Genomic DNA, 12,330 nt, shown 5'->3' on the forward strand with positions numbered 1-12,330 from the left:
AATTTAATTATTCGACTAAATGCAGGTTTATTATTAATAATTTTAGCATTTTATTTTATTATTGTATATATTATTGAAAAACATTCAATGAAGTACCGAAAAAATTGACAAAAAGCGTACAAAAAAACATTATTTTTGATAAATATGAGTAATCTTCGAGTTTTCGATTATTAAGGCAACATTAATAAGATTCATAACAATTAAATAGGTCTTATTATGAGCTGTAGATACTCATATTGAGATTCGTAATACTAAATATTAACTGCCAGTGCAGTTTAGTGCAATAACCTTGAGATTTCCATGTGATGTCAATAATTAATTAATTAATATACTTTAAGCATGCATATTTCCGCCAACCATTGGACCAAAATTAAACTGTCCACCAGCTGTCTCCTTCAATTCACTCATAATCTTCATGAGACCTTCCGACATGTAGTATGGCTTAGAATCACCATCATTTTCCTCACAATCCTCACAGAAGCAGATGAAAATTGTATCGACAGTCATCTCGAAGACACTTACGAAGCAGTGGGCGATAAGGAAGGCAAAGATAATTGCAATCAACATTGGGACGAAGATTAATTTAATTTCTGGCTTATTCTGTAATTATAAAAATTCAAATCATTAATTATGTCCTTTAATTATTGAAAATCACAATCATACCATCAATTCATATCCAATGAAGCCTGCAATACCGACAACAAAGAGTCGACCGATAACAAGGACGATATCTCCGAAATTATTCAATGCAATAACATCCATAAGATTTCTAAATAGCAATCCGAATGCCTTCTTTCCTGACTCAAAGAATGGTGTACCGTCCTTGGCAACAATAATGTAGGCATTTCTGATGAGATATTGTAAAAATTGTTCGAGTTGTTCAACTAACCATTCACAACAACCTGCAATGCATTGTGCGGCTGGATTGTTTGATTCTCTGGCTTGTTGCTGAAAGACAAAAATTGATTTAAATTTTAACGGTCAAAAATATTTTGAATTTTTAACGAAATTTTGGAATGTGGATTTTTAATCCAAGGATTTAATTTTAATCCGAGGATTTATTGTCTATCCAATTTTACTCACCTTAATAGCATTCATGATCATCTTAATGATCTTGACAACAGTTATAATCAATGAGCCCAAGCAGACACTACCCAAATGGAAGAACACTAAATGATGGAAGGTCTTCATGATTGGTGAGTCCAACTTTGTCTTGTCACGTGCAAAATACCATTTACTGATAGTTCCGGCAATAACAAAATGTTGACATCCAAAAATAAATTGTGTGAACCAAATAAATGCAATGATATTCAAATATCGAGCAGCATAGACACCAAAATTGTGTTGGTATGTGGCTTGAAATTGTCCATCAAGTGCTTGGCCTTTTTCAAGCTTTCCGGATGTTTCAATAATAATTGCGAAATACAAAAATGGTGCAAATGCAAGCATTAAAGCTAAGAATGTCAAAACCGGTTCAAATAGAATTGTTGGAATGTCAATTAATGCTTTTGATGCTTCCTTAAAGAGTTGGGCAACAAGACGAATTCTTTTTCTGAACCAGTAGAGCAGAATGATTGCAAGTATTGTCATTATTGTGAACAGAATTGCTGGAATTAAGAATCCGCTTTTAGTTTCTGGCTTGCCAACAAAATATCCAACCCAGCATCCAATAGCTCCTGCACCAATAAGGACAACAAATCCAATATAAATGATCCAAATGATGTATTTGATGGCATAACGGAAGAGAATCAAAAGGATGTATGAGAAGATGAATGCAACCACACAGACAAGAGCAATTGATGGCCAAGTAAGGATCAAGTCTTGTGAAATCTCTTGGAAGATTGTTGATAATTCGGTAGTGTCAGAATTGTCAGTTCCATTTGTCTTCCAGCAGCGATTAAAGATCAATGCATAGTCTTTTTTACACTTATCGACGCATGTATAATGCATGATTGTGTCGTTTCCTTTTTTTGTCATATCAACTTGTAAATTAGGCAGCAGACGTTTGTCATGAGCCTAAAAATGGGCAAGTTAATCGATTGTTTTTTAGTGAATTTATAAATTATAATATTAAACTTACTCCGCAGTTATCAAATGGATTTCCATCATTCATTTGACCACAAACGTTGCCACAGTCATCATATCCCTTAGTTAAACGATTCAAATTAGCATTCCCGATGCTATAGAACACGAATATGAACTGTAAATAAATATTATGTAATACATGTCTAACAGCTGATAACAATAAGCATTACTCACCATCACAACAACGAATCCAATGCAAAAATAAAGCGATGATAAGTTTGTGCATTTTCGTCCACTTTCTTCGCTGCGTACAGCCCACTAAAAATAGATTGAATGTTTATTTGAGACTTTTGTAAATAATAGTGATCAAATTAAACATTGTAAGTAATAAGTGCAATTGTGCTGACCTAAGAAATCGTTTCAAATAACAGATAAATATTCAATGAGTCATATACATGCTAGCCCTGATTAATAATTAAATATAGATCAGTTGTATTATAACGGAATTTGACATTTTGAAACTTCACCGGTTTTTTGGAATTCAAATTAAATTATTGATTCATAGTCAATGATGGAAATTAATTTATTCAATGAAAATCATTTAATTAATTGAATTAACGTTGTTAGCAAGTGTAAAAGTGTCAGAATTAACTACTTACAATAGAGATGTCAATAACTCATAACATCCAATCAACAAATTGAATTCAAATGAACTGATCAAATAACCATTGGAAAATTGCAGAATATTTTCATTCAAAATAAATTTAACGGAATTTACCTAAAAGCGTGTCATTAAATTTAATTAAATTTGATAAGTGTTTTTATAATACAATTTGATAGACAGTTCAGTAGTGCACATTGTATTTCAAATAATAAAATACTAGTTAATTTAATTTGTGAAAAATAAGATTTGTTAATACAGTAAAGTGTGAATTAAATTAAAAATTCAAAACATCTATCAAGTTCTCAAGAAATCACATTCAAGTAAGTTGAAATATGTCAATATTGTTATATTTGGTGATCCCCTGTTATTAGAAAACATTAAAAAAGAAGAATACGCCTGTTGCGTATTATTTTCATTCGGTTGTTTTTTTACGCTTAAGAATTTTTTATGGCCGGCATAAAACATGTTATGTAGTGTTAGTTTTGTAAGCCTGCTTCTTCTTCATTCTATTTATATACATAGGCGACTTATTGATTTATTCATAAATCCAGATGTTAATTTAACTTTTCTACGAATATCTTAATTCAACATAAAAACTGCATATTTTATTGCTGATTTCATCTTGTTATCAGTTCTTGTAAACCACAATCTACATATCAATTGCACAAATCAACACAAACAAGTGCAAAATAAGTACTTACCATTGCAATGTTTTGGTTATTTTACAACTTAAAAGCGCAATATGTATTTTTGTTGATTTCTTCTTTAATCCACGATTCAGCTGATATACTTAATATTACACTAATTAGTGACCGGACTTAATGTTCCAATGCGACAACTTTACTTACTTAAACTTAAAATATAACTGAGAGAAAAAATCGAATTAAATATTTGTGTTTTGAGCTGCCAACACTAAAAATATTCTCACTAACACATACAAACAATAATCCCGAGTTACATCATGTAAAGTTAAAGCATGTACAGTAAATGAGTTAGTCATAATTCGTTACATGCGATGAGCGGGAAGTGTTCTATGTTGAACTAAGAACTATGAGAATGTGTAGCTCGGGATTCTTAGTTTGTATTAAGTAAATAAATGTTTAACACACGTTTGATCATATGGATGAGCAGAAACATCTTGAATATATTCTTAGCTTGCTGACAAAGAATACGTTAATGAATAATGTCAATCAAGCATGATTTTTGTCCACCTGTTCTACAAAGCATTAATACATATTGCGTACATACAAATAGACTTTTATACATGTATTCTGACTATTGTGTTTAATGCGTAGTCGTTGCTTAACATAAAGCAATTATAGAGCATAGCCTCATCGCACACTAAAGTTAATCGTCATTTATAAATGACCCCGCCCAAGCTATTCGACGTTTTTCTATTGATTTTCTCAAGAATTTCCAATTGTATGATTCACAATGATACTAATATAATTCACATGCAACTTGATAAGGCGTAAATAAGAATGTACTGTACCTAATGTGTTATATAATTAGCGCGAAAAATCCATTAAAATTTTTGTTTTTTTCTCTTTCTTAATTTTATATTTTTACGTGATTTATTTAACTAATTTATACGATGATAATAAAAATATGGTGCTGATGTCATCTTAATCATGTTTTTTCACTCTTTTCTTATGCTTTTATCTGGGTTGATGTAAATGGGAGAAATTAGAAGGAAACATTGGGTGGGAAAGTCCATGAAATGGATTTTATAGGAATTTAAGATGATCAGAAGCATTAATTTCTTGTTATTCTGACGTATTAAAGTATAACAAGTTATTTCTATAGGACGCGGCTACGTCATTAACGGCAAGGCGTGCGACAATGCCCTGACGGTATCGTGACGTCTGATTTTGATTCATTTTTACGATGAACAATGTTTGTCGCATCGTGACGCTCGGGTAAAACTGGGTTAAATAATGACAAAGGCTATAGGCTATATATGAATCATTAATGCCGTTCATAATAAAAAAATAACTCTATGAATAATTTATAACCTCAAAAATTTAATGATTAGTAGATTACGTGTATTAAATTATAATACTATCTGTAAAACATTTACAATTTTGATATTTCCGTTATAAGTAGTAACTAATTTTTTTTAGACTTCCGAGAGTTTTTGCTGCTGATAAAGAATCCGAAAATGCTTACTTAATCATATTGATGTTGAAATTGTGGAATAACCGGAAATATTTATTCTTAGAATTTAGATGCAATCGCTAGCTGATTATAATTTGTTTTACCATACAAGCTAAGTCAGGGGCGCTGCAAGTAACTTTTGAGGAGAGGCGCTACAGGATTGTTAATAAACTGGTACATTCGGGTATGCTTTAGTCAAAACTTCCTTTTGTGCAAACCTAACCTACAAATGATTTTTGGAAGGAACATGATTTTAATCCCTAACAGACAAATTGCAAGCTATTAGTATACTTACTTTTGTAAGCATAATCGTTTGCATGAAAAAACATGCTTTGAGTATGCTCATTAATGTGAGCATGCTCTTTGTGTGTTAGGTTAAAGTAAGTAAGCAAGTAAGCAAGTCAAAACTTTAAATTAACAAAATCCCTGAATCTAAAGTTATACGATCTGACACTGCTGTTCAAAACACACATTCCTCATCAACAAAAACATCTATAACATTTGTTATATTCCGTAGATTCACCAAAATACATTAAAGCCTGTTAATAAACATTTATGACTTATTCGTGAATCTTAAACAAGGTGTTATTTTATGAAGTGATACTGCCGACATTACTATACCCACCCCATCTCCACCCACCTACCAAGAACAAATAATATAAAAAGAGAATTCTGAAACTGAATCTGAAAAGAGTTTTATGTTTACTGTTGATTAATGCTCATAAAAATATTAAAAGTATATATATGCCTTATTGTATTCCCATTCACGAGTGACTAAAGGTGGCCTCGAAACTCATCCTTTATGTCTTGATGCTCTCCAGTTTGGTGTTTGCCAAAATAACGAACATAAGAAAAATTCATATGAGATTTTAGACATAAATTAGGCTCAATTAGCTTCACGGAAACTTCATATATTTCGTGATTTATGGTTGAGAGATGAAGTGAGAATGAATGGGTTGAAATTGGACAAAGTAAAGGAATTATCTTAACCATGATAATAAATTTATGTATACATATACGTGTTACTTACATATTCATTTGATACAAGGCGGAGAAGATTTTTTTTTTTTTGTTTAATGTGAATTAAAGGAAAATTTCTTAATCGCATAGAAGGGGTTGCGTTAAAATTATTCATTTATTCTAAAAAAATCGGCGGAAGTTTGTTATGAGGGGGGCCGATAAATGAAATTTTTAAAATAATTTTTTTTGGTTTAAAATGATTAAAATTAACGAAAAGTTGATAATTTTTAAATAAAAAAAAAAATAATTTTTGTGATTTTAAGTGAAGTTTTGTATTGAATTTTTTGAATTTTCAAAGATTTGGCTGATCTAATACAAGACTTCAATGATCACTCATACAAAAGATTCGCAAATACTGATCTAATACAATACTGATGCAAATATTGATCTAATACAAGGCTATAGTGATCCCTTAAATAAAAAATCCGCGAAAACAGTCTAATACAAAATTGGACTGATATCTTGTACAAAACATCATAATCTGAAATACTGATCTAATACAATACAATACGGATGAGAAGATTGATCTAATACATGACTATAATGATTCTTTATACTAAAGATCCATGAATACTAATCTAAAAATAAAAGATCAATGATCGAATTTTTTCACAAAATTTTACTCAAATCAAATCACTAAAATTGATTTTTAATTACAAATTATCAATTTTTTCTCCTTTCCGAATCATTTTGAACCAAATAAAAATTTCATATATTGGCCCCCCTTAACCCTTTTACCAAAAAAATCCTTCCACCTTGCCCTTACCACTGCTATATCTTTCATTTAATCCCACCAGAAAAGTGTTTTTTCTTGTTACCGTGAAAAATATGAAAAAATTTTCCTGCTTTAAAAAAATAAGAAAAATAACAGTTAAAAATAATGATATGTGTAAGGCGCGGTAAGATGTACAAAAGGCATAAATGAAATGAAAATCGGTAGTACCTGATGCAAGTCATGTATGATTATTATTAATTTAAATTTTAGTAACGTAAAAATTGTGAAAAATTAAGCATATATGTATACGATTGAATGAGACTAAGACTTTACTTAACCCTTCTGAAATCTGCTGTTATTTCTTTTAAGAATTTTTTTTTGCCTTCTTATTATTCATATTTAAGTGTTTTTAGAGAAGGTTGATTTGTGGAGGGTGCAGATTGTCTTGTGGGAATTGATGCTTTATTTAAGAATGAAGAATAAAGGTTTAGTGTCTTTAGTTTAGAGTTCCTAAGTTCTTGATTAGAACAAGTCAGTTAATCGATCTAAAATCCGAAACTAAGTCGGAGTCACGTTTGCTCGGGGCCTGATTTTTAATCGATTAGCCGAACTATGCTATTCGAGGTTATCTCTATTAATTATTAGGACTCTTTGTTATAACGTTCATTTGAGATTTGAATAATATTTATTGTACATAGTTGAAAACCCCTTTTCATGCAAAAGTTTATTTTGTTTTTGAATTCCAAAGAATAAACATCATTTAAGTAAAATCCGTAAGAAGCTCTTAATTACATTTACATCCAACTGGCGTAAAACCACAATTACGAAAGGTTTTTAACAAAGCTTGAGTCTAGTTTGAACTATCTTAACTTAGTTGTGCCAAAAATTCAGTTTTTAACAAAATCCAAAGTAGAAATGGTAGCTTTACTGACTAATTCCAGCCAAGTTCAATGTTTGATTCATAACCACTCATAAACACAATTAGATCTCAAAGAGTTTCTATTACTTGATTATCCTTTTTCATCAAAAATTCAAGAATTTAATGCTTTGAAAAATCACATGTAAAAGAATTCATCTAATTCCACTTTTTATGCTGACAGCAACTTTTTTTTAACGGTGAAAAAATGTTTTTTTCCTACTTCATCGTGAAAATTTTTACCATTCAGAAAAAAATTTTGTTTCCTTCAAAGAATTCATTAGCATTCATTTGAAATAAATATGCACAGAGGAATTTCTTTGTATCATAATAATTTTTTATATACGATATTTTTTGCTGTTTTGTATCTTTTTTTTAAAAGCGTGGTACACATACATGATTTTTTTGTTGCTGCCTTTTTGAATGTAGGAAAAACAAAACAAAAAAAAAAGTTCTTTAAAATGCCTCATGATAATAACACGCAATCGGAAAAATATCCAAAAATTGTGATGCGAGTTGAGTGAAAAACATGTTTAAAAGATATTGGAAGTGGGAAGTTTAGAGCGAATTTTTGGTTTGACAATTGAAATTTCAGTCATTATTTTTAATTAAACATTCAACTTTCTTGGAATAATCTACTTGATGTCCTAGAGCTCCAATTCAATCTTAATCATTACTTTGCTGGATGTGCTTTAGATGATACCTGATACTGGTTCAATCCTTGATTGTTTTCTATTGTCAATGTAAATTCAAACAGTTGAAATGAACTCAAGTCGGCATGATTACTAATATGCAAAAATTAACTGATAAAATGAGCGACAATAAGGTTCAAACTGACGATATGACGACTTAGTACTGACTTTCAGCATTTATTGCATAAGCTATTCAACTAATGATATGGTGTCCTTAGTAGTTTGTCTTCTTGTAAGCTTAAAAAATCGATCATCACTATTGTATTTTATTCAAAATTTCCATTAAATTGAATTTATTTCGTAACTTAAAATCAAATATTCATAAAATCTTATATGTGGTGATACCTCATACCATGTGGGCATACCTCATATCATGCAGGTTAACATAAAACACATGCATTTCTAAACCAACTAGTTCCTTGACCAATCATAGACAATCGTAGTTAGTCCAGTGACAATGATTTCCAGAAAGACAAAAACAAAAGGCCAAAGTGAACGACAGAAATTCTCAATTTCTTGATAAAATCACATTAAAAAGTGTGATGCGTTATCAACAGTGACAGCAAGCTATCAATGATGATGCCATGGGTAAATGGTTGAGTCAAAAAAAAAGGGTTGAAAATGAGAAGAAATATGAAAATATTATGAATAATTTTATGATAATGCGTTTAATATGTTGATTTTAGCTTCCCTCATCCATTCGCCTTCCTTTTTTTCGGAACGTGTTTTAAGCTTTGAATTCATTTTAGAGGCATAAAAATAACTGCTATAATGCTCAGCTACTATTTCTTTTTAAAAAAATGAAATCTGTAAAATAATAATAATAATTTTTGCTGCGTACTGAAAATTTTCAAAAAAGTCATTTAATTTTTTGCTTCCCATTGGTTGATTCCTGTGTGTATATCTCGACTCGAAGATATTCAAATCGCTCGAGTATAATTCTTGAGTTTTAATAACTTTAATTAACATTCTAAGTGTCGCTTCTTAGCTGCAAAGAAGGCAAAAAAAATCGGAAATTACCTCTTATTTCATCCGACAATGATTCTCATCAAAGATTTTTTTGATACGACAAACGCAGGTTGAAGATGAACAAAAAATTTGCATAAAATAACTTTTTTTAATCCTTGTGAGCAATAAAAATGTATCAGCAGCATGAAAAAAGCAAGCCAATTTATATTATAATCACAAGATTATTTACAGTCGCACAGCGAGTTGGTAGTCCAATCTAGAATAATTTTCGATTTGCCAGCATCAGCTACTTATCCTTTTAGATATTATATACACACTAATTACATTTTCATTGCCTTTTTTTTTGTTACTATCTTACCAGCCAAAGACCATGCCATAGTAAAACTTTTCAAATATTTTTCGCGCTTTGAATAATAATTTTATCGTTCATCTTTTGCTGATTATGTTGATTACTTTAGTTTAGATATATTTTTTATGTTAGTTAGTTTATTTTTTGTTTTTGTGTCGCTGTCTATTTTTTGGAATGAAAATTTTTCATCTATGATGATGATGGCCCTTTTGAGATGATGACTTCATTATTATTTTGTGCGTTTCTTAATGGGAAATTTTTTTAATCTTTAAGAAAGTTGTGAAGATTTTTGAGGAATGTAAGATGAAGATTTAGAAGATTTTTAACTTGACTGCAAAGTATAGCGTGTTATGAAAATTATTAAATCTACAGCGATTGCTAGTTATATTAATAACATCCCTATGATGTTGGAAGCATTGTGTTGATTCTTGTCACATCGACAATCCTCTTTTTAACAATTGAGAGATCGGGACTTTTGATGAGAATCGAGCCTATGCTCTCAAAAAGTAGAAAATTACAAAATGCTAATCTGTTGCTTAATCACTCGACTACAGAATCTTTACTTGATCCAGCTTAATATTTCGAATTCCACTTAACTATGAAATTACAGTTATTAAGTTGTTTGTCCTGCTGAGATAAAAAGTCTAGAAACCAATTCCAGCTTGTCATCCAAAATTTCGTACGACTTTCCATATTGCGTAACCAGTCTAACCTCAAACAACCAAAAAAACCTTCAAAATTTACCTTAATAATTAGTCAAAGTCCCTTTCCATATTTAACATAGACAAAATGATTTAATAAACAAAAATGTCCATATTTAAATTCCTTAAAATAAAACATTATGCAGCACAAAATAGTAGGAAATAATTATGTAACGCAATTAAATTCTTGAAATTACAGCATTCGTTTGACGTTGACAGCAAATAATTAAAAATAATTTCTGTTACATTTTACAGGATGTGAAAAAGAGTGCGAGAAGTATTGAAATTATGCAATCGAATGAAGTAAAAAAAATGTAAAAATTTTTGCTTGCTAAAAAATGAAACAATAAGGGCATGAAAGGAAGTAAAGTAAAATGTTGAGTAATATTTTACTGGTGGAACTGTTTTGAATATAAGAGAATTACAACATAGTACAGCATATTTTTAGCGATGTAATATTTAGAAACTGTTTATAACTTTTTGAAACTTATTATTGTTACACAAATAGGAATTTAGAGTTATTTCTGTAACTTTGCATAATATCAATTCATTCTAAATTTCATAATTTTTGGAATTAAGTTGATGTAAGAATAGCGCTGTAAAAATGAAAATTTCATAAGATTTTAATTTAAAAACTCGAATTTTATCAAGTTTTGAGTAACACGGTTGTGTAATGGATGGAAATTTTGGTACTATTAGATGTAAAACTAACTGGATTTGTATTCAATAACTAACCTCTAATCAGAGCTTTGAAGATAAGTCGACTCGAGTTGATTTAATTTTATTTAATAGACTTTTAGTCGACTCCAGTTGATTTGGTTTGAGTCAAGTCGAGTTGACTAAAGTCGATTCCAAGTATATCGACTTCGATCTGCCTCTAATTATTAAACCTAATAATGTTATGTAAATCATCTGAGTCTGGCTTCAAATTAATCTGACGTCGACCTGTTTCCAGATTTCTATCATTTGAAATTTCTTAAATAATTTACCTCAATTTAAAATGTCCATGGTTCATCTAAAGCGCTTCATTACAATTTTACATCAATTCTATCACATTTTCACCTTTACAAAAACCCTCAATGATCCACTTGAACTCTGAAATCCCCAACATTATATTCCACCATCAACAACACTTGACATTTTTTGAAACGAAAATTTAATTTGTGCGTGATTATAGAATATAAAACATAATCATCAGTAATAATAATAAATAAGAGCAAAATAATGGGACAAAAAAAAAACTCTCAGAAAACAAAAAAAATGAGATTATTTTGTGTCATTATTGTGAGGAGTAATTCATGGTAAACAATGTTCTACGATTGCTTGCGATTGAAATCACGAGAACATAATGACAATATGTTCAAAGGGCAATAAATCTCTCAAGGCGTTCATTTTTTTTTCATCATCATCTCAGCCACAACAATAATGGAACAAAACTGAGTGTATTAGATTGAATTTTTCTTCCTTTTTTTCTGCCATCATCCATTCACTTTTGGATATAACCTTCAAGTGGATTTATAAATCATATGACAATAGCATAAACTCATAAATCTGTTGGATTCTACACAAGAGTTTTCATTCTGTGTGTTTTTCTTTCATGAGAAGAACAAGAAAAAAATATATGAAATATTTTATATGAAAAAAGAAGAAGAAAGAGATAAAGTCTTTTGATTTTTCGTCCCATTCAATGGTCCTTTTGTCCACAACTTATATCATATGATGAAGTTAAATGACAGTTAATTAAAGTTGTTTCTTTTCTGGATAATATATTTTTTTTTGGGTTATGGGCTGAAAATCTCGTGTTTAGGAGGAAATTAGATTGAATGAATGCAAAGGATGATTGATGGTTGTTGCTTAAGCTAGTGATAATGGCAATTGGTTGTGTTTTAGTTTGGAAAATTGTCTTTTAAACATGCAATGACACTGATTAGTATTAGAAACAAACTAGAGTGCCCGAAATTCCAATAAAATGTTTTAAACAGTTGTTCAATCTACTTAATGTTTTTTTCAATGCTTGAAAGGATCCTTAAGGACTTTATGAGTTGGAGGCACTAGGATTAATAATCAGTTGTACTATATCCTTTAGAACAACAGTTTATAATGAATTCCGAATCACTTGCAA

The 12,330-nt window shown here is 30.1% G+C and overlaps 1 protein-coding gene across 1 annotated transcript; it reads right to left on the reverse strand.

Moving 5' to 3' along the window:
* Nucleotides 1–26: 26 nt before the first annotated feature.
* Nucleotides 27–3,611, reverse strand: LOC139091664 (choline transporter-like protein 1). Its single transcript, XM_070641810.1, has 6 exons — nucleotides 3,391–3,611; nucleotides 2,260–2,343; nucleotides 2,081–2,200; nucleotides 1,084–2,016; nucleotides 664–948; nucleotides 27–600 (listed from the first exon to the last, which is right to left on the reverse strand). Exons 1-6 carry the CDS (start codon nucleotides 3,391–3,393, stop codon nucleotides 334–336), a joined length of 1,692 nt encoding a protein of 563 aa, XP_070497911.1. The 5' UTR covers nucleotides 3,394–3,611; the 3' UTR covers nucleotides 27–333.
* Between the last annotated feature and the right edge of the window lie 8,719 nt (nucleotides 3,612–12,330).

The sequence above is a fragment of the Chironomus tepperi genome, unplaced genomic scaffold (genome assembly GCF_022539635.2).
Source record: "Chironomus tepperi strain 1889 unplaced genomic scaffold, CSIRO-AGI_Ctep_v1 contig_257, whole genome shotgun sequence".
In the NCBI taxonomy this organism is placed as follows: Eukaryota; Metazoa; Arthropoda; class Insecta; order Diptera; family Chironomidae; genus Chironomus; species Chironomus tepperi.